At 47.8% G+C, this 24157-nt stretch overlaps 2 protein-coding genes across 2 annotated transcripts; one reads left to right on the forward strand and one right to left on the reverse strand.

The window, feature by feature from the left end:
* Positions 1-254: 254 nt before the first annotated feature.
* LOC124279325 (2-aminoethylphosphonate--pyruvate transaminase-like) lies at positions 255-24157 on the reverse strand. The gene is made up of 9 exons (XM_046715138.1): positions 24028-24157; positions 17984-18118; positions 15134-15271; positions 13590-13690; positions 11973-12213; positions 10184-10348; positions 9296-9458; positions 1100-1260; positions 255-740 (listed from the first exon to the last, which is right to left on the reverse strand). The coding sequence occupies exons 2-9, from the start codon at positions 18108-18110 to the stop codon at positions 577-579; spliced, it is 1260 nt and encodes a 419-aa protein (XP_046571094.1). The 5' UTR covers positions 18111-18118; positions 24028-24157; the 3' UTR covers positions 255-576.
* LOC124279301 lies at positions 19368-22980 on the forward strand. Its single transcript, XM_046715113.1, has 3 exons — positions 19368-19712; positions 19913-20154; positions 20700-22980. Exons 1-3 carry the CDS (start codon positions 19368-19370, stop codon positions 22978-22980), a joined length of 2868 nt encoding a protein of 955 aa, XP_046571069.1.

The raw sequence follows: 24157 nt of genomic DNA on the forward strand, positions 1-24157 counted from the left end.
GGCGGCAGTCTGTAAATAGTCGAGTCTGGATCAGACAATCCAGTGATGCATGAGCATCGATCTGCGCAATTGGGAACCGATGACATGAGTCAACCAAGTCAGCAAGCCTGACCACCCGATCCCATTAGTCGCCTCTTATGACAAACATGGGTTATTAAAGATCAATGTTCTAACACGGAGGGGATGGTGGGGTAGCCTAGTGGTTACGGCGTTCGCTCGTCACGCCGAAAACCCGGGTTAGATTCCCCACATAGGTACAATGTGTGAAGCCCATTTCTGCTGTACCCCGCCGTGATATTGCTGGAATATTGCTAAAAGTGGCGTAAAATTAAACTCACTCACTCTAACACGGACCTTCACAGGTCACCTCGTTTAGAAGACCCACAGAACACATCCTTTCTTACTGAATGAGAGCTGTTATAACAAAGACACACACGCACTGATGGGCCACTGTTCATACAAAGAGACATAGAAAAAGTTCGTGAAATCACTGAATGTCTGTTTGGATATGTCCACACATATACATCCCCTACAGACAATATCAACAGTTACACACACGATGCCAGTACATGGTTGTCAAGGCAACGCCTTGTCCTCCAAGGGTACTTGCATGCCCATATCCCTACACACAGATTCGATATTCCTTAACAGTCGTTCAACATCTTCTGGAAACAGATGGCCGATTGTCCCAATTCGAAAACAATCAGCTTTGAGCAACTTCCCTGGATATATTACATCATCTGAAAACCAAAGAAAATGTGTTATTTTACATACAATCAAACAAAAAGTCCTTCATCAATATTCGCAGAAAAATACAAAAAACAATATGGTACATTTCCCAGAAACAGGATAGCAACATCTCTTGCAAAGAATATTTTAAAATATGTAAAATATATATATCTACAAGAACATCACCATTTATTATTTGACCATCCCAAACTGACGAATCGATGATGTTATAATATGGAAACATATTCAGGAAAGTTCTTAACAAAAAGTATCCTGAAATTTTTGCCTAACAAATCCATCAACAAACTGAAAAACCCCATGAGGTAAAATAGGCCTGGCCTTGGGATGTGCTGCTTATGAAAACACCCACTTTTGTCATTCAGCCGGTTGTAGAACTCTGCGAAGGAGAAGTTTGGATGTTGTGGGTAGAAGTAGGAGGTGATGATATAGCCTGCAACATCTGCCTTCAAATATGAGTGGAAGCCCAGGCGTGTCATGCCTTCATTAAGGACTCTGCAGTTCTCCATGTATCTGAAATACAATTTTCCATTACACAAAACATAAACACAAGCCCACACCCTTGTGAAATAAAGTCTGTATAACTCAGCCATGCAACACCTCGCTACAACCTCCAACCATGCAACACCTCGCTACAACCTCCAGCCATGGAACACCTCACTACAACCTCCAGCCATGGAACACCTAACTACAATCTCCAGCCATGGAACACCTCACTACAACCTCCCTCCAGTCATGGAACACCTCACTACAACCTCCCTCCAGCCATGGAACACCTCGCTACAACCTCCAGCCATGGAACACCTCACTACAACCTCCAGCCATGGAACACCTCACTACAACCTCCCTCTAGTCATGCAACACCTCACTACAACTTCCACCCATGGAACACCTCACTACAATCTCCAGCCATGGAACACCTCACTACAACCTCAAGACATGGAACACCTCACTACAACCTCCCTCCAGCCATGGAACACCTCGCTACAACCTCAAGACATGGAACACCTCACTACAACCTCCAGTCATGCAACACCTCACTACAACCTCCCTCCAGCCATGGAACACCTCGCTACAACCTCCAGCCATGGAACACCACACTACAACCTCCAGCAATGGAACACCTCACTACAACCTCCCTCCAGTCATGCAACACCTCACTACAACTTCCACCCATGGAACACCTCGCTACAACCTCCAGCCATGGAACACCTCACTACAACCCCCAGCCATGGAACACCTCACTACAACCTCACTACAACCTCTGCAGTTCTCCATGTATCTGAAATACAATTTTCCATTACACAACACATAAACACAAGCCCACACCCTTGTGAAATAAAGTCTGTATAACTCAGCCATGCAACACCTCGCTACAACCTCCAGCCATGCAACACCTCGCTACAACCTCCAGCCATGGAACACCTCACTACAACCTCCAGTCATGGAACACCTCACTACAACCTCCAGCCATGGAACACCTCACTACAACTTCCAGCCATGGAACACCTCACTACAACCTCCCTCCAGTCATGCAACACCTCACTACAATTTCCACCCATGGAACACCTCACTACAATCTCCAGCCATGGAACACCTCACTACAACCTCCAGTCATGCAACACCTCACTACAACCTCCATCCAGCTATGGAACACCTCGCTACAATCTCCAGCCATGGAACACCTCACTACAACCTCCAGCCATGGAACACCTCACTACAACCTCCCTCCAGTCATGCAACACCTCACTACAACTTCCACCCATGGAACACCTCACTACAATCTCCAGCCATGGAACACCTCACTACAACCTCCAGCCATGCAACACCTCGCTACAACTTCCACCCATGGAACACCTCACTAACACCTCCAGAGATGGAACACCTCACTACAACCTCCCTCCAGCCATGCAACACCTCGCTACAACCTCCAGCCATGGAACACCTCACTACAACCTCCAGCAATGGAACACCTCACTACAACCTCCAGCCATGCAACACCTCACAACAACCTCCAATCATGGAACACCTCACAACCTCCCTCTAGTCATGGAACACCTCACTACAACCTCTCTCCAGTCATGGAACACCTCACTAAAACCTCCAGCCATGGAACACCTCACTACAACCTCCAGCCATGGAACACCTCACTACAACCTCCAGCCATTGAACACCTCACTACAACCTCCCTCCAGCCATGGAACACCTCGCTACAACCTCAAGACATGGAACACCTCACTACAACCTCCAGAGATGGAACACCTCACTACAACCTCCAGCCATGGATTACCTCACTACAACCTCCCTCCAGCCATGCAACACCTCGCTACAACCTCCAGAGATGGAACACCTCGCTCCAACCTCCAGTTATGGAACACCTCGTTACAATCTCCAGCCATGGAACACCTCGCTACAACCTCCAGCCATGGAACACCTCACCACAACCTCCATCCAGTCATGCAACACCTCACTACAACTTCCACCCATGGAACACCTCACTACAATCTCCCGCCATGGAACACCTCGTTACAACCTCCAGTCATGCAACACCTCGCTACAACCTCCCTCCAGTCATGCAACACCTCACTACAACTTCCACCAATGGAACACCTCACTACAACCCTCCAGGAATGGAACACCCACTACAACCTCCAGTCATGCAACACCTCACTACAACCTCCTCCAGCCATGGAACACCTCGCTACAACCTCCAGCCATGGAACACCACACTACAACCTCCAGCCATGGAACACCTCACTACAACCTCCCTCCAGTCATGCAACACCTCACTACAACTTCCACCAATGGAACACCTCGCTACAACCTCCAGCCATGGAACACCTCACTACAACCCCCAGCCATGGAACACCTCACTACAACCTCACTACAACCTCTGCAGTTCTCCATGTATCTGAAATACAATTTTCCATTACACAACACATAAACACAAGCCCACACCCTTGTGAAATAAAGTCTGTATAACTCAGCCATGCAACACCTCGCTACAACCTCCAGCCATGCAACACCTCACTACAACCTCCAGCCATGGAACACCTCACTACAACCTCCAGTCATGGAACACCTCACTATAACCTCCAGCCATGGAACACCTCACTACAACCTCCAGCCATGGAACACCTCACTACAACCTCCCTCCAGTCATGCAACACCTCACTATAATTTCCACCCATGGAACACCTCACTACAATCTCCAGCCATGGAACACCTCACTACAACCTACAGTCATGCAACACCTCGCTACAACCTCCCTCTAGTCATGCAACACCTCACTACAACTTCCACCCATGGAACACCTCACTACAACCTCCAGCCATGGAACACCTCACTACAACCTCCAGCAATGGAACACCTCACTACAACCTCCAGCCATGCAACACCTCACTACAACCTCCAATCATGGAACACCTCACAACCTCCCTCTAGTCATGGAACACCTCACTACAACCTCTCTCCAGTCATGGAACACCTCACTACAACCTCCAGCCATGGAACACCTCAGTACAACCTCCAGCCATGGAACACCTCACTACAACCTCCAGCCATTGAACACCTCACTACAACCTCCCTCCAGCCATGGAACACCTCGCTACAACCTCAAGACATGGAACACCTCACTACAACCTCCAGAGATGGAACACCTCACTACAACCTCCAGCCATGGATTACCTCACTACAACCTCCCTCCAGCCATGCAACACCTCGCTACAACCTCCAGAGATGGAACACCTCGCTCCAACCTCCAGCTATGGAACACCTCGTTACAATCTCCAGCCATGGAACACCTCGCTACAACCTCCAGCCATGGAACACCTCACCACAACCTCCATCCAGTCATGCAACACCTCACTACAACTTCCACCCATGGAACACCTCACTACAATCTCCCGCCATGGAACACCTCGTTACAACCTCCAGTCATGCAACACCTCGCTACAACCTCCCTCCAGTCATGCAACACCTCACTACAACTTCCACCAATGGAACACCTCACTACAATCTCCAGGAATGGAACACCTCACTACAACCTCCAGTCATGCAACACCTCACTACAACCTCCCTCCAGCCATGGAACACCTCGCTACAACCTCCAGCCATGGAACACCACACTACAACCTCCAGCCATGGAACACCTCACTACAACCTCCCTCCAGTCATGCAACACCTCACTACAACTTCCACCAATGGAACACCTCGCTACAACCTCCAGCCATGGAACACCTCACTACAACCCCCAGCCATGGAACACCTCACTACAACCTCACTACAACCTCTGCAGTTCTCCATGTATCTGAAATACAATTTTCCATTACACAACACATAAACACAAGCCCACACCCTTGTGAAATAAAGTCTGTATAACTCAGCCATGCAACACCTCGCTGACTCACAACCTCCAGCCATGCAACACCTCACTACAACCTCCAGCCATGGAACACCTCACTACAACCTCCAGTCATGGAACACCTCACTACAACCTCCAGCCATGGAACACCTCACTACAACCTCCCGCCATGGAACACCTCACTACAACCTCCCTCCAGTCATGCAACACCTCACTACAATTTCCACCCATGGAACACCTCACTACAATCTCCAGCCATGGAACACCTCACTACAACCTCCAGTCATGCAACACCTCGCTACAACCTCCCTCTAGTCATGCAACACCTCACTACAACTTCCACCCATGGAACACCTCACTACAACCTCCAGCCATGGAACACCTCACTACAACCTCCAGCAATGGAACACCTCACTACAACCTCCAGCCATGCAACACCTCACTACAACCTCCAATCATGGAACACCTCACAACCTCCCTCTAGTCATGGAACACCTCACTACAACCTCTCTCTAGTCATGGAACACCTCACTACAACCTCCAGCCATGCAACACCTCAGTACAACCTCCAGCCATGGAACACCTCACTACAACCTCCAGCCATTGAACACCTCACTACAACCTCCCTCCAGCCATGGAACACCTCGCTACAACCTCAAGACATGGAACACCTCACTACAACCTCCAGAGATGGAACACCTCGCTACAACCTCCAGCCATGGATTACCTCACTACAACCTCTCTCCAGCCATGCAACACCTCTCTACAACCTCCAGAGATGGAACACCTCGCTCCAACCTCCAGCCATGGAACACCTCACTACAACCACCCTCCAGCCATGGAACACCTCACTACAACCTCCCTCCAGCCATGCAACACCTCGATACAACCTCCAGAGATGGAACACCTCGCTCCAACCTCAAGAGATGGAACACCTCGCTACAACCTCCAGAGATTGAACACCTCGCTACAACCTCCAGCCATGGATTACCTCTCTACAACCTCCCTCCAGCCATGGAACACCTCGCTACAACCTCCAGCCATGGAACACCTCGCTACAACCTCCAGCCATGGAACACCTCACTACAACCACCCTCCAGCCATGGAACACCTCACTACAACCTCCTTCCAGCCATGGAACACCTCACTACAACCTCCAGAGATGGAACACCTCGCTACAACCTCCAGAGATGGAACATCTCGCTACAACCTCCCTCCAGCCATGGAACACCTCACTACAACCTCCAGGCATGGAAAACCTCACTACAACCTCCAGCCATGGAACACCTCACTACAACCTCCCTCCAGCCATGGAACACCTCGCTACAACCTCCAGCCTTGGAACACCTCGCTACAACCTCCAGAGATGGAACACCTGCTACAACCTCCAGCCATGGAACACCTCACTACAACCTCCCTCCAGTCATGGAACACTCCGGCTACAACCTCCAGAGATGGAACACCTCGCTACAACCTCCAGAGATGGAACACCTCGCTACAACCTCCAGCCATGGAACACCTCACTACAACCTCCCTCCAGCCATGGAACACCTCACTACAACCTCCAGAGATGGAACACCTCACTACAACCTCCAGAGATGGATTACCTCACTACAACCTCCCTCCAGCCATGCAACACCTCCTCGATACAACCTCCCCTCCAGTCATGGAACACCTCGGCTACAACCTCCCTCCAGCCATGGAACACCTCACTACAACCTCCAGAGATGGAACACCTCACTACAACCTCCAGAGATGGAACACCTCGCCGCTACAACCTCCAGCAATGGATTACCTCACTACAACCTCCCTCCAGCCATGGAACACCTCGATACAACCTCCCTCCAGTCATGGAACACCTCGCTACAACCTCCAGCCATGGAACACCTCACTACAACCTCCATCCAGCCATGCAACACCTCGATACAATCTCCAGCAATGGAACACCTCACTACAACCTCCAGCCATGGAACACCTCACTACAACCTCCCTCCAGTCATGCAACACCTCACTACAACTTCCACCCATGGAACACCTCACTACAATCTCCAGCCATGGAACACCTCACTACAACCTCCAGTCATGCAACACCTCGCTACAACCTCCCTCCAGTCATGCAACACCTCACTACAACTTCCACCCATGGAACACCTCACTACAACCTCCAGAGATGGAACACCTCACTACAACCTCCCTCCAGCCATGCAACACCTCGCTACAACCTCCAGCCATGGAACACCTCACTACAACCTCCAGCAATGGAACACCTCACTACAACCTCCAGCCATGCAACACCTCACTACAACCTCCAATCATGGAACACCTCACAACCTCCCTCTAGTCATGGAACACCTCACTACAACCTCTCTCCAGTCATGGAACACCTCACTACAACCTCCAGCCATGGAACACCTCACTACAACCTCCAGCCATTGAACACCTCACTACAACCTCCAGCCATTGAACACCTCACTACAACCTCTCTCCAGCCATGGAACACCTCGCTACAACCTCAAGACATGGAACACCTCACTACAACCTCCAGAGATGGAACACCTCGCTACAACCTCCAGCCATGGATTACCTCACTACAACCTCCCTCCAGCCATGCAACACCTCGCTACAACCTCCAGAGATGGAACACCTCGCTCCAACCTCCAGAGATTGAACACCTCGCTACAACCTCCAGCCATGGAACACCTCACTACAACCACCCTCCAGCCATGGAACACCTCACTACAACCTCCCTCCAGCCATGGAACACCTCACTACAACCTCCAGAGATGGAACATCTCGCTACAACCTCCCTCCAGCCATGGAACACCTCACTACAACCTCCAGGCATGGAAAACCTCACTACAACCTCCCGCCATGGAACACCTCACTACAACCTCCCTCCAGCCATGGAACACCTCGCTACAACCTCCAGCCTTGGAACACCTCGCTACAACCTCCAGAGATGGAACACCTCGCTACAACCTCCAGCCATGGAACACCTCACTACAACCTCCCTCCAGTCATGGAACACCTCGCTACAACCTCCAGAGATGGAACACCTCGCTACAACCTCCAGAGATGGAACACCTCGCTACAACCTCCAGCCATGGAACACCTCACTACAACCTCCCTCCAGCCATGGAACACCTCACTACAACCTCCAGAGATGGAACACCTCACTACAACCTCCAGAGGGATTACCTCACTACAACCTCCCTCCAGCCATGCAACACCTCGATACAACCTCCCTCCAGTCATGGAACACCTCGATACAACCTCCCTCCAGCCATGGAACACCTCACTACAACCTCCAGAGATGGAACACCTCACTACAACCTCCAGAGATGGAACACCTCGCTACAACCTCCAGCAATGGATTACCTCACTACAAGCTCCCTCCAGCCATGCAACACCTCGATACAACCTCCCTCCAGTCATGGAACACCTCGCTACAACCTCCAGCAATGGAACACCTCACTACAACCTCCCTCCAGCCATGCAACACCTCGATACAACCTCCAGCCATGGAACACCTCGCTACAACCTCCAGCCATGGAACACCTCACTACAACCTCCCTCCAGCCATGGAACACCTCACTACAACCTCCCTCCAGCCATGGAACACCTCGCTACAACCTCCAGCCATGGAACACCTCACTACAACCTCCCTCCAGCCATGCAACACCTCAAGATACAACCTCCAGCCATGGAACACCTCGCTACAACCTCCAGCCATGGAACACCTCACTACAACCACCCTCCAGCCATGGAACACCTCGCTACAACTTCCAGCCATGGAACACCTCACTACAACCACCCTCCAGCCATGGAACACCTCACTACAACCTCCCTCCCGCCATGGAACACCTCACTACAACCTCCCTCCAGCCATGGAACACCTCGCTACAACCTCCAGCCATGGAACACCTCGCTACAACCTCCAGCCATGGAACACCTCGCTACAACCTCCAGCCATGGAACACCTCACAACAACCCTGCTATTGGTGTTACTACTTTAAAAAAACTGCTGTTACATCGAAATGCAATCGATAGTTAAAGCTGTGATCTTAAAGATGTTGTAATCTCCAATTATGACACTCTCAAGATTTTTCAGCAATATGAGAAAATATAAACTTTTGATAGAAACTAAAAACTTCATTTATATTGAAAGGGAGGTTTGAGACTAACCTCTGCCAAGGCCGTCCGTGGACTCCTCCTTCTTGTCGGAACTCATCTAAGGCCTGACTGAATGCCAGCATAGCATGTGTGGCCGGAGTAAAGCGGAACTGACTGGTTTTGTCCAGAGCATCACACTGGTCATACAAGTCCAGACTGAGACTCCTAGAGTTGCCTGAAACAAGTCAAGGTTTCTGTACCCATCAAGTCTGGATTAGCTAAGTCAACCCAGTATGTACCCTGGTGGCTGAATGCTCCAGTCTAAAAGTCATGCTGAAATATACCTGAAGATATAATTGGCAATCAATTAATTTTGTTGCCTTGTAATGGATATTTTTTCTGATGTGATAAAATCAAATAAACCTTGTAGAACAATCCAAATCTTACAGGCCTGAGGTCATCTACCAGGACCAACTTTCAGCAAACTTCATAATACAGGTACTTGATAAACAAAAGTTATCTGAGGTTACACATCCCCCTCACGGTTTAGCTGACACCCTATTCTGGTTCACTGACATTGGATACCTTTAGTTCAGGGAAGAGAGCACAAAAAGATAATGCTGTTCAATATTTTTCTAAATCCCAGTTTATCCAAAAGCACCAGATTACCACTTGTCTGATCTGTACAGCAAGTCCAACTTGTTGTTATGAAATGAAAAAAAAAACCAACATAAACAACAGAATCTCAGTTCATAGAAAGGCAACAGTACAGTAATTTACTGAGCCTTGTAGAAAATTTCTTTACGAAAAAATAATATATTTTTTATTTCTGCCCCAGGAATGAGCATTTTCAGCTTAAGTTCAATTTGTCATCATGACAGCAAAATGATGAACACAAAATTCCAAATCATCAAACAGCACGAGTTGAAGACTGACAACACTTGAGACAGTGACTCTTACCCTTGCACCGACTGAGCACGTCCTTCCTGATGATTGCAAACCCAAAGCCAGGAACCCCCTGGAGACACTTGTTAGCAGAGCTGACCAAGACATCAATGTTGCCTGCGCTGAAGTCAACTGGAACTGCCCCGAAACTGCTCATCGCATCCACAAAGTAGGTGCAGTCTGGAACAGATCTCTAACAGCATGTCGTCCTGGGATCCATTTTCAACATATGCATGTCAACATCAACATCATTCAAGTCATATCACGGGCATGTCAGCATACAATGTTCAAGTTATATTTATGACTACATGGCAGACTCCCCATTACTGGGAGGACCCCTACACATAGGAAGACTCTCCACATACTGGCAGACTCCCCATTATTGAGTTGACTCTGCTGAGGGGAGGACTCCCTACATACTGGCAGACTCCCCATTATTGAGTTGACTCTGCTGAGGGGAGGACTCCCTACATATTGGCAGACGCCCCGTTATTGAGTTGACTCTGCTGAGGGGAGGACTCCCTACATACTCCACAGACAACTCTCTAGGCACTCCCCATTATAGAGTTGACTCTGCTGAGGGGAGGACTCCCTACATACTGGCAGACGCCCCATTATTGAGTTGACTCTGCTGAGGGGAGGACTCCCTACATACTCCACAGACAACTCTCTAGGCACTCCCCATTATAGAGTTGACTTTGCTGAGGGAGGACTCCTACATACCCACAGACAACTCTCTAGGCACTCCCCATTATTGAGTTGACTCTGCTGAGGGCAGGACTCCCTACATACTGGCAGACTCCCCATTATTGAGTTGACTCTGCTGAGGGGAGGACACCCTACATACTGGCAGACGCCCCATTATTGAGTTGACTCTGCTGAGGGGAGGACGCCCTACATACTGGCAGACGCCCCATTATTGAGTTGACTCTGCTGAGGGGAGGACACCCTACATACTGGCAGACGCCCCATTATTGAGTTGACTCTGCTGAGGGGAGGACTCCCTACATACTCCACAGACAACTCTCTAGGCACTCCCCATTATAGAGTTGACTCTGCTGAGGGGAGGACTCCCTACATACTCCACAGACAACTCTCTAGGCACTCCCCATTATTGAGTTGACTCTGCTGAGGGGAGGACTCCCTACATACTGGCAGACTCCCCATTATTGAGTTGACTCTGCTGAGGGGAGGACACCCTACATACTGGCAGACTTCCCATTATTGAGTTGACTCTGCTGAGGGAGGACGCAGCCCTACATACTGGCAGAGACGCCCATTATTGAGTTGACTCTGCTGAGGGAGGACACCCTACATACTGGCAGACTTCCCATTATTGAGTTGACTCTGCTGAGGGGAGGACTCCCTACATACTCCACAGACAACTCTCTAGGCACTCCCCATTATAGAGTTGACTCTGCTGAGGGGAGGACTCCCTACATACTCCACAGACAACTCTCTAGGCACTCCCCATTATTGAGTTGACTCTGCTGAGGGGAGGACTCCCTACATACTGGCAGACTCCCCATTATTGAGTTGACTCTGCTGAGGGGAGGACACCCTACATACTGGCAGACGCCCCATTATTGAGTTGACTCTGCTGAGGGGAGGACGCCCTACATACTGGCAGACGCCCCATTATTGAGTTGACTCTGCTGAGGGGAGGACACCCTACATACTGGCAGACGTCCCATTATTGAGTTGACTCTGCTGAGGGGAGGACTCCCTACATACTCCACAGACAACTCTAGGCAGACCCATAAACAGGTCACTTTTTGGAAAGGAAACTCCATAGAATACTCACTTGGAATGTGTTTCTTTACAAGTTTCCCAACACTCTCAACATCATTGAACAATCCAGAGGTTGTTTCACACTGCACAACTGCCACATGTGTAAAGGAGTTGTCTGCCTTTAGGACCCTCTCTACACAACCAAGGTCCACCCTATTGTCTTCAGCAAAGCTCTCCATGTGAGCTGGTATGGCCAGGGTGTCACAGATCGTCTTCATCCTGCGCCCATACACACCATTCTCCAGTATCAGCACCTGCACACAGATTTTACAAGAGTGGCTAGGTTAAACAGAGATTACAAACAAACAGGTTTAATGAACTAATGTGAAGCTGTGTCTTTTATGCTACTTATGACAACATCACATGACTTTAACAATGATAGGCTGCACCTAGTAATGCCAACATTTCTCCCTGGTGATGCCATCACGTCACCCTCTCACCTTAGTAATGCCATGATCTCACCTTACTGAAGCCATTATCTAACCCTGGTGATGCCGTCATCTCACCCTCTCACCTTAGTAATGCCATCATCTCACCCTCTCACCTTAGTAATGCCATCATCTCACCTTACTGAAGCCATCATCTAACCCTGGTGATGCCGTCATCTCACCCTCTCACCTTAGTAATGCCATCATTTCACCTTGTCATCTTAGTAATACCATCATCTCAACTTACTGAAGCCATCATCTAACCCTGGTGATGCCATCATCTCACTCTCTCATCTTAGTAATGCCATCATCTCACCCTGTCATATTAGTAATACCATTGTTTCATCCTAGTGATGCCATCATCTCACCTTAGTCATCTCACCCTAGAGATGCCATCATCTCACCTTAGCCATCTCATCTTAAAGATGCCATCATCTCACCTTAGCCATCTCACCCTAGAGATGCCATCATCTCACCTTAGTCATCTCACCCTAGAGATGCCATCATCTCACCTTAGTCATCTCACCCTAGAGATGCCATCATCTCACCTTAGTCATCTCACCCTAGAGATGCCATCATCTCACCTTAGCCATCTCACCCTAGAGATGCCATCATCTCACCTTAGTCATCTCACCCTAGAGATGCCATCATCTCACTTAGTCATCTCACCCTAGAGATGCCATCATCTCACCTTAGCCATCTCACCCTAGAGATGCCATCATCTCACCTTAGTCATCTCACCCTAGAGATGGCATCATCTCATCTTAGCCATCTCACCCTAGAGATGCCATCATCTCACCTTAGTCATCTCACCCTAGAGATGCCATCATCTCACTTAGTCATCTCACCCTAGAGATGCCATCATCTCACCTTAGCCATCTCACCCTAGAGATGCCATCATCTCACCTTAGTAATGCCATCATCTGACCCTCTCATCTTCAAATAGCCATTATCTCACCCTCTCACCTACCGTAAGTAATGCCATCGTCTCACCCTAATGATGCCATGACCTCACCCTCTCACCATAGTGATACCTTTATTTGAATTCTCTCCATAGTGAAGCTACTGTATCCCTGTGCCCAAAATTAGTCTTTAATCCCGCCATGAAACCTACTTGCTCTCTAGTGAATCTATAATCTCACCCATTTTATTCCAGTAAAGCTACCACTTCACCCTGTACCCTACTCAGGCTAACATCTCACCTTGCCCCCTGTGCGGGGTACAGTTGTCTGGAAGATGGACTCCACAGCAAATGTCCCACTACCTTGAAGTAAGATCGACGTGAAGTCTGCTGGATCAACCTCTGGAGACAAACAGGAACACAATCAGAGTGAGTGAGTTTGGTTTTACGCCACTTTTAGCAATATTCCAGCAATAGCACAGCGGGGGACACCAGAAATGAGCTTCACACAATGTACCCATGTGGGGAATAGAAACCAGGTCTACAGCATGACGAGCGAAGGCTTTAACCACTAGGCTACCCCACCGCCACGAACACAATCAGAGGCGGCTCTAGTCACACTATTGTCAGGAACAGAATCGGGGTGGCTCTAGTCACACTATTGTCAGGAACAAAATCTGAGTTGAGTTCGGTTTTACGTCACAAAATATGAGGTGGCTTTAGTCACACTATTGTCAGGAACAGAATCAGAGGTGGCTTTTGTGACACTATTGTCAGGAACACAATCAGAGGCGGCTCTAGTCACACTACTGTCAGGAACACAATCAGAGGTGGCTTTAGTCACACTATTGTCAGGAACACAATCAGAGGTGGCTTTAGTCACACTATTGTCAGGAACACAATCAGAGGCGGCTCTAGTCACACTACTGTCAGGAACACAATCAGAGGTGGCTTTAGTCACACTATTGTCAGGAACACAATCAGAGGTGGCTTTAGTCACACTATTGTCAGGAACACAATCAGAGGTGGCTTTAGTCACACTATTGTCAGGAACACAATCAGAGGTGGCTTTAGTCACACTATTGTCAGGAACACAATCAGAGGTGGCTTTAGTCACACTATTGTCAGGAACACAATCAGAGGTGGCTTTAGTCACACTATTGTCAGGAACACAATCAGAGGTGGCTTTAGTCACACTATTGTCAGGAACACAATCAGAGGTGGCTTTAGTCACACTATTGTCAGGAACACAATCAGAGGCAGCTCTAGTCACACTACTGTCAGGAACACAATCAGAGGTGGCTACTGTCAGGAACACAATCAGAGGTGGCTTTAGTCACACTATTCTCAGGAACACAATCAGAGGCGGCTTTAGTCACACTATTTTCAGGGACATAATCAGAGGTGGCTTTAGTCACACTATTCTCAGGAACACAATCAGAGGCGGCTTTAGTCACACTATTTTCAGGGACATAATCAGAGGTGGCTTTAGTCACACTATTCTCAGGAACACAATCAGAGGCGGCTTTAGTCACACTATTCTCAGGAACACAATCAGAGGTGGCTTTAGTCACACTATTCTCAGGAACACAATCAGAGGCGGCTTTAGTCACACTATTTTCAGGGACATAATCAGAGGTGGCTCTAGTCACATGTAATACTGTATAATATATCATTGTAAGTATGATTTTGAACTTGACATTACTTAACAGACCAACTTAGATGTACCTGACTCAGTGTTCATACAACTAAAAGCTGCATACTGCCATGAATACATTGTTGTTAGACACCAACCTGTTGAAACTCAACAGGTTTCATGCACATCTACAATGCAGGTCACCTTACCTGCTATGCTCAGCAGGTCAGCTCGGATCTTCTTGATAACATTGATAAACTTGATGTCCCGAGAGCCTAGGTCCTGCAGCATGGCTTGTCTGACAGTGAGCGAGGTGCCCAGAGGGCCTGGTGTGAACAGCTTCTTCTCTGAAACAATTTCCAGGTGAACTACATGACAGGTGTGTACACACAAGCTGTAGCATAAATATGTGTTGCTGATTCCACAGTGACAGATCGCACACTGCTACCTTACGTGACCGGCTGCATGTTCTAGCCAGAATCACTCTAGCTGGCTTCACAATGCTATTTACAGTCGCTGTGTTGGCACTATATTTTCAACAAGTTGTAATATGTCAGTATGTTCTAAGTTTTTAGAATAAATATTCCCAATACATACTACATACATACAAACCCGACAATAACACAGATGAACAGTTACTGCACCAAAACTGTGCATCCCTGAGCCTGTTTAGGCTGAGATCAGTCTACTGATAGGCTGAGATCAGCCTTCTGAACACTGCCATGAATTGGTGTTCCCTTATTTGTTTCCCTCAGTATATATGAACTGGATGTTGTATGTTAAAGGGATGTACTCAAGGTGTAACATGTAATATTGCCCTGTCAGTTCTCACCTGCTGTATGTGGATGTACTCAAGGTGTAACATGTAATATTGCTCTGTCAGTTCTCATCTACTGTATGTTAAAGGGATGTACTCAAGGTGTAACATGTAATATTGCCCTGTCAGTTCTCATCTACTCTATGTTAAAGGGATGTACTCAAGGTGTAACATGTAATATTGCCCTGTCAGTTCTCACCTGCTGTATGTTAAAGGGATGTACTCAAGGTGTGACATGTAATATTGCCCTGTCAGTTCTCACCTGTTGTATGTGGATGTACTGAAGGTGTAACATGTAATATTGCCCTGTCAGTTCTCACCTGCTGTATGTTAAAGGGATGTACTCAAGGTGTAACATGTAATACTGCCCTGTCAGTTCTCACCTGCTGTATGTTAAAGGGGTGTACTCAAGGTGTAACATGTAATATTGCCCTGTCAGTTCTCACCTGCTGTATGTGGATGTACTCAAGGTGTGACATGTAATATTGCCCTGTCAGTTCTCACCTACTGTATGTTAAAGGGATGTACTCAAGGTGTGACATGTAATATTGCCCTGTCAGTTCTCACCTGCTGTATGTGGATGTACTCAAGGTGTGACATGTAATACTGCCCTGTCAGTTCTCACCTGCTGTATGTTAAAGGGATGTACTCAAGGTGTAACATGTAATACTGCCCTGTCAGTTTTCACCTGCTGTATGTTAAAGGGATGTACTCAAGGTGTAACATGTAATACTGCCCTGTCAGTACTCACCTGCTGTATGTTAAAGGGATGTACTCAAGGTGTAACATGTAATATTGCCCTGTCAGTACTCACCTGCTGTATGTTAAAGGGATGTACTCAAGATGTGACATGTAATATTGCCCTGTCAGTTCTCACCTACTGTATGTTAAAGGGATGTACTCAAGGTGTGACATGTAATACTGCCCTGTCAGTTCTCACCTGCTGTATGTTAAAGGGATGTACTCAAGGTGTAACATGTAATACTGCCCTGTCAGTTCTCACCTGCTGTATGTTAAAGGGATGTATTCAAGGTGTAACATGTAATATTGCCCTGTCAGTTCTCATCTACTCTATGTTAAAGGGATGTACTCAAGGTGTGACATGTAATATTGCCCTGTCAGTTCTCACCTACTGTATGTTAAGGGATGTACTCAAGGTGTGACATGTAATATTGCCCTGTCAGTTCTCACCTGCTGTATGTGGATGTACTCAAGGTGTAACATGTAATATTGCCCTGTCAGTTCTCACCTGCTGTATGTTAAAGGGATGTACTCAAGGTGTGACATGTAATACTGCCCTGTCAGTTCTCACCTGCTGTATGTTAAAGGGATGTACTCAAGGTGTAACATGTAATACTGCCCTGTCAGTTTTCACCTGCTGTATGTTAAAGGGATGTACTCAAGGTGTAACATGTAATATTGCCCTGTCAGTTCTCACCTGCTGTATGTTAAAGGGATGTACTCAATGTGTAACATGTAATATTGCCCTGTCAGTACTCACCTGCTGTATGTTAAAGGGATGTACTCAAGGTGTAACATGTAATATTGCCCTGTCAGTACTCACCTGCTGTATGTTAAAGGTATGTACTCAAGGTGTAACATGTAATATTGCCCTGTCAGTTCTCACCTGCTGTATGTTAAAGGGATGTACTCAAGGTGTAACATGTAATTATGCCCTGTCAGTTCTCACCTGCTGTATGTTAAAGGGATGTACTCAAGGTGTAACATGTAATATTGCCCTGTCAGTACTCACCTGCTGTATGTTAAAGGGATGTACTCAAGGTGTAACATGTAATATTGCCCTGTCAGTTCTCACCTGCTGTATGTTAAAGGGATGTACTCAAGGTGTAACATGTAATATTGCCCTGTCAGTTCTCACCTGCTGTATGTGGATGTACTCAAGGTGTAACATGTAATATTGCCCTGTCAGTTCTCACCTGTTGTATGTGGATGTACTCAAGGTGTAACATGTAATATTGCCCTGTCAGTTCTCACCTGTTGTATGTGGATGTACTCAAGGTGTGACATGTAATATTGCCCTGTCAGTTCTCACCTGCTGTATGTTAAAGGGATGTACTCAAGGTGTAACATGTAATATTGCCCTGTCAGTTCTCACCTGCTGTATGTTAAAGGGATGTACTCAAGGTGTAACATGTAATATTGCCCTGTCAGTTCTCACCTGCTGTATGTTAAAGGGATGTACTCAAGGTGTAACATGTAATTATGCCCTGTCAGTTCTCACCTGTTGTATGTGGATGGGATGTACTCAAGCTGCGACATAACTGCACTATTTCCTTGTTGATGCCACCTTGTGATCGAAGCAGAGTGACTGAACTCCTTGCTAACTTCACACACAGTCTGAGAGACATGTTTTGTCCTGAAATGTGAAGCATCACCATATCATGCAAATTAAGACTACATATACCAATTATTCATTTTTTTATCGCAGTCAGCAATAATTTCAGCTTTGTCAATATGTATTTGATCATGATCAAAGCAGCCAAACTGGGGCAGATATCATGACCAACACTCCTTTGCATTAGGTTAAAGTGACATCATTCGGAAGTCATGATTCAACACAGCATTTGTTACTTAGTAACAGGGTTTTACAGGAGCTCTCCCCACTTGGTCTCCCTCTCCCCACTTGGTCTCCCTCTCCCCACTTGGTCTCCCTCTCCCCACTTGGTCTCCTCTCCCCACTTGGTCTCCCTCTCCCCACTTGGTCTCCCTCTCCCCACTTGGTCACATTGTAACATGACAAGTGTAGAAGTGAGCACAGCTCACATACCCCCGCTTCCCACTTTGGGACATGGAAATGACTGATATTGATATATATAATGTGACAAGGATCAGCAGCTCACAAGACTTTCTCCTTGACTCTACTAAACTTTATATACATGTTAGATAATTTGTTTTGCCATGTACCGATTACAGTAATAATTTATGGAAACATTATGTTTTTGTGTTTTCCGTGGAAACCTGACATACAATTGAACTTGTTGCACACAATGAAGTGGACGTAGATGAAGATTGTTATTTTTTAGCACATGGCATATCTGTGGGTCATGATTAACTTGTGTATTAAGTTTGGTGAACCTAGCATGTATAATTTCGATGATATGCTGTGGCCAGGTAACCATCAAACACATTTTGCACCAAGTCATGTTTCCATGGAAACAACAACAAAACAAATTGTGAACAAATTTTAAAATAGCAAAAGGCACATCAATGGGTAATGATTAACATGTGTGTGAAGTTTGAACCTAGCATGTAAACTTTAAGAGATATACTCCGGACAAAACCATCAAACACATTTGGCACTAAGTCGTGTTTCCATGGAAATAGCAAAAAAAACTAAATTCTGAAAAAATATTAAAATAGCAAAAGGCACATCAATGGGTAATGATTAACAAGTGTGTGAAGTTTGGTGAACCTAGCATGTAAACTTTAAGAGATATGCTCCGGACAAAGTTTTGGGACGGACAGACGGACGGACGGACGGACGGAATGAACGCTATATACTTCGTAGCGGGGGTATAATTAGTCTCACAAACATAACATAATGTATATAATCTGTGAATTATATAATGATGACTTCTCAGTTTCTAACTGTTGAATTCTGGAGCATGTATAAGACAGGTTGCCATGGATCAAGTTCATCATTGTGTCGGAGAGCCGCAAGGACACGATGCTCCGACTACAACCTCCACAAGGTCACTGTTGTTGCTGGGTCCTCAACCAGGCACAGATTTATCTACAATGGCAACAAGGCCATTGCAGGTGTATGCAGTGCACCAGATGTTGTCTTGATTCATGACGCAGTTAGAATAATTGGTGAAGAAGATCTCATCCGAGACATTGCCTTGGCTGCTCACAAACATGGGGCATCAGGCGTCACCCGACCCCTCATATCCACGGTGATTGCGTCAGATTCTGACGGGATGTTGATAGAGTCCTTGGACAAGAAGTCAGTACACTGCGAGTGAGATGCCGCATGGATTTAAGTATCATGTCATTAAACAGGCCTACGAGAACAGTACCGACTTTGATTTTGACTATGGTACTGAGTGTCTTCTGCTGGCCAAGAAGTATGCTGGAGTGAATGCGTGTATAGTGGCCGGCAAGCCCTACTTGTGGAAGGTGACACACAAGAAGGATTTACATGCTGCAGAAGCTGAAAGAGCAGTTACTCCCGGTAGCCATACTCGCCACCACTGGACAAGATATGTTAGTGGACACCCTTGAGAGACAGCTGTATACTGCCTTGAGATCTGAGCAGGTGAGAGTGACGTCAGAGATAATAACAAAGACTCTCAGTGAACATCCCAACACCTTTGTCCACATCCACTCCTCGTTGCCCAATGTCTGGTCAGCTCTGAATCCTGCCAACGATGCCAAATGTGACCAAGTGGGGTTTGTCTAAGAACATGTCACATAAGAGTGATGAAGCACATGGAGCAGCCTCTCAGTTTAGCTTCTCTCTCTCTCTGCTCTCACACCCACACTGTCTTTGTCTTAAACTCTCACACTCGCTCCCTCTCTCTTATCAGTAGATCTTTCACTCTGGGCTAATGCTGGGGTGACCCTTGTCCCGAGGTGCCTTAAGCTAACCCCAGACAACAAGTATTTATAGCTTTCTCCCCAAACACTAGCCCATGTGTCTTAAAGGAATCTCCCCAGTACCTTAAGTATTTAGGGAAAGATAAACCTTAAACACCCTGTCACAGGAGTGACTCAAAATCTGATGTCATATCGACAGTACTTCAGCCAGCTTTAAATGCGAGAGGCGTGTGTACTACAGTTTAGATGCAGCTTATTGAATTTTTCACTCCACATGTGAAGGGCACACTAAATATGAACAGCTGCCCGATTTGTTATAATATATAATGTAAATTGCACGTTCCATCTAACTGATATTCTGTTCACCTAAGAACTACATTCAGATGTCAATGTGTCAGCGTAAAGCTGTCAACCCCAAACGGTTCGAGGGTTGGCTCCCTCATCAGGACAGGGCACAGCTGTCAACCCCAAACGGTTCCAGGGTTGGCTCCCTCATCAGGACAGGGCAGAGCTGTCAACCCCAAACGGTTCCAGGGTTGGCTCCCTCATCAGGACAGGGCAGAGCTGTCAACCCCAAACGGTTCCAGGGTTGGCTCCCACATTAGGACAGGGCACAGCTGTCAACCCCAAACGGTTCCAGGGTTGGCTCCCTCATCAGGACAGCTAAGCGGTACGGTACCAGGGTTGGCTACCTCATCAGGACAGACAGGCACAGCTGTCAACCCCAGGAAACGGTACGGTTCCAGGGTTGGGCTCCCTCATCAGGACAGCTGTCCAACCCCAAACGGTTCCAGGGTTGGCTACCTCTCATCAAGACAGGGCACAGCTGTCAAACCCAAACAGTTCCAGGGTTGGCTTCCTCATCAGGACAGGGCAGAGCTGTCAACCCCAAACGGTACCAGGGTTGGCTCCCTCATCAGGACAGGGCACAGCTGTCAAACCCAAACAGTTCCAGGGTTGGCTTCCTCATCAGGACAGGGCAGAGCTGTCAACCCCAAACGGTTCGAGGGTTGGCTCCCTCATCAGGACAGGGCACAGCTGTCAACCCCAAACGGTACCAGGGTTGGCTCCTTCATCAGGACAGGGCACAGCTGTCAACCCCAAACGGTTCCAGGGTTGGCTCCCTCATCAGGACAGGGCACAGCTGTCAACCCCAAACGGTACCAGGGTTGGCTCCTTCATCAGGACAGCGAAACGGTTCCAGGGTTGACTACCTCATCAGGACAGGGCACAGCTGTCAAACCCAAACGGTTCCAGGGTTGGCTCCCTCATCAGGACAGTGAAACGGTTCCAGGGTTGGCTACCTCATCAGGACAGGGCACAGCTGTCAAACCCAAACAGTTCCAGGGTTGGCTTCCTCATCAGGACAGGGCAGAGCTGTCAACCCCAAACGGTTCGAGGGTTGGCTCCCTCATCAGGACAGCGAAACAGTTCCAGGGTTGGCTACCTCATCAGGACAGGGCAGAGCTGTCAACCCCAAACGGTTCGAGGGTTGGCTCCCTCATCAGGACAGCGAAACAGTTCCAGGGTTGGCTACCTCATCAGGACAGCGAAACGGTTCCAGGGTTGGCTACCTCATCAGGACAGGGCAGAGCTGTCAACCCCAAACAGTTCCAGGGTTGGCTCCCTCATCAGGACAGCGAAACGGTTCCAGGGTTGGCTTCCTCATCAGGACAGCGAAACAGTTCCAGGGTTGGCTTCCTCATCAGGACAGGGCAGAGCTGTCAACCCCAAACAGTTCCAGGGTTGGCTACCTCATCAGGACAGCGAAACGGTTCCAGGGTTGGCTTCCTCATCAGGACAGGGCAGAGCTGTCAACCCCAAACGGTTCCAGGGTTGGCTCCCTCATCAGGACAGGGCACAGCTGTCAACCCCAAACGGTACCAGGGTTGGCTCCTTCATCAGGACAGGGCACAGCTGTCAACCCCAAACGGTACCAGGGTTGGCTCCCTCATCAGGACAGGGCACAGCTGTCAACCCCAAACGGTTCCAGGGTTGGCTCCCACATTAGGACAGGGCACAGCTATCAACCCCAAACGGTTCCAGGGTTGGCTACCTCATCAGGACAGGGCACAGCTATCAACCCCAAACAGTTTCAGGGTTGGCTCCCTCATCAGGACAGGGCACAGCTGTCAACCCCAAACGGTTCCAGGGTTGGCTACCTCATCAGGACAGGGCACAGCTGTCAACCCCAAACGGTTCCAGGGTTGGCTCCCTCATCAGGACAGGGCACAGCTGTCAACCCCAAACGGTACCAGGGTTGGCTCCCTCATCAGGACAGGGCACAGCTGTCAACCCCAAACGGTTCCAGGGTTGGCTACCTCATCAGGACAGGGCAGAGCTGTCAACCCCAAACGGTACCAGGGTTGGCTCCCTCATCAGGACAGGGCACAGCTGTCAACCCCAAACGGTACCAGGGTTGGCTCCCTCATCAGGACAGGGCACAGCTGTCAACCCCAAACGGTACCAGGGTTGGCTCCCTCATCAGGACAGGGCACAGCTGTCAAACCCAAAAGGTTCCAGGGTTGGCTCCCTCATCAGGACAGGGCACAGCTGTCAACCCCAAACAGTTCCAGGGTTGGCTCCCTCATCAGGACAGGGCACAGCTGTCAACCCCAAACGGTTCCAGGGTTGGCTCCCTCATCAGGACAGGGCACAACCTTGGCTAGGGGGATCTAGAAGATAATTTTACAGTGGACCATTCTGTGTGATATTTTGAAAGCCAATACTTGAAGTCTTGGTAGTGACTAGAGTAACCAGTTAAATATGGTTAGTAGTTTTTCAGTACACAAGTCTTGCATGAGTTGGTGAATTAGTATATAGTTCTATATGTTTGGTAAATGCGTACTGACGTAGCCGATAGGTCATGTCTTCACTGTATAGGAATGCATTGTGGCTTTCGGCTAGTACTGATGTAGTGTATTTATTAGGTGTATATTGCTGCTGGTATGAGCATATGTGTGTATATATTGTACTTAGCTGTGCCATTGTAGCATTAGATATTGGAGGCATGCATTCTTTACAGGTGACTTCACTGTGGAGCACCTAACAAGAGGTTAGTATAAATGTGATGATATTTATTTGCATATGTTCTGTTCTGGATGTGTATGGTATTTTACATACTATATGTATGGTTTGGTTTCTATCTGTAACAGCAACTTGTGTCTGTTATAGGTCAATACGAAAATGTTTAACAATTCCTCTTTTACACGTAAATTTACTCTAGTTCTGAGTATACCATTTACACCGAAATTACACGCATCATGTCATCATGGCTTACGGTTGGTTAGTGATTGTCCATTATCGCCACCTGTCACATTAATAAACTGAAGGCCTGGTTGTAGATAATGGTGTTATTAGACAATGGCCGGCGTGTCTGAGGCAGTGGATCCTAGCAACACCTACTCCCAACGATGCACACAGCCATCACCCCCGCCCAAGAAATGGAGCTCAGAAACAACTTGCAACAATGTACCAACATAGGGTGGGGACAGGTTGGGTATATTGGTGTTACATCCTAGGACTACTGTTCTCCAGTAGTGTTAGGATGTTTGTTATTGGTCCCCCTCACGCCGTTCACGCGGTCACAGCTTAGCCACACCTACGGGTAGATAACGGGTTAAATGGCACATTTCCAGATACTGGTGGAATTTCTAAACTAAATTCGTGTGCTCATGTCACGAATTCGTCAGGGTTTCCAGATTGTTCAGAAAAACTGATACATACCTTGTTCGGAAACAGCGTCCTGGGCAGCCGTCAAAACTAGTGCCCGTCGTCTGCTCGATCACCCGCACAGCTGCTGTTAGCGTGCACGCCGCTGACTCAACAAAACACCCGTTTACTGGGATAGACGTAG

This window comes from Haliotis rubra, unplaced genomic scaffold (genome assembly GCF_003918875.1).
Source record: "Haliotis rubra isolate DU_JTF1 unplaced genomic scaffold, ASM391887v1 Scf25, whole genome shotgun sequence".
Taxonomy (NCBI): domain Eukaryota; kingdom Metazoa; phylum Mollusca; class Gastropoda; order Lepetellida; family Haliotidae; genus Haliotis; species Haliotis rubra.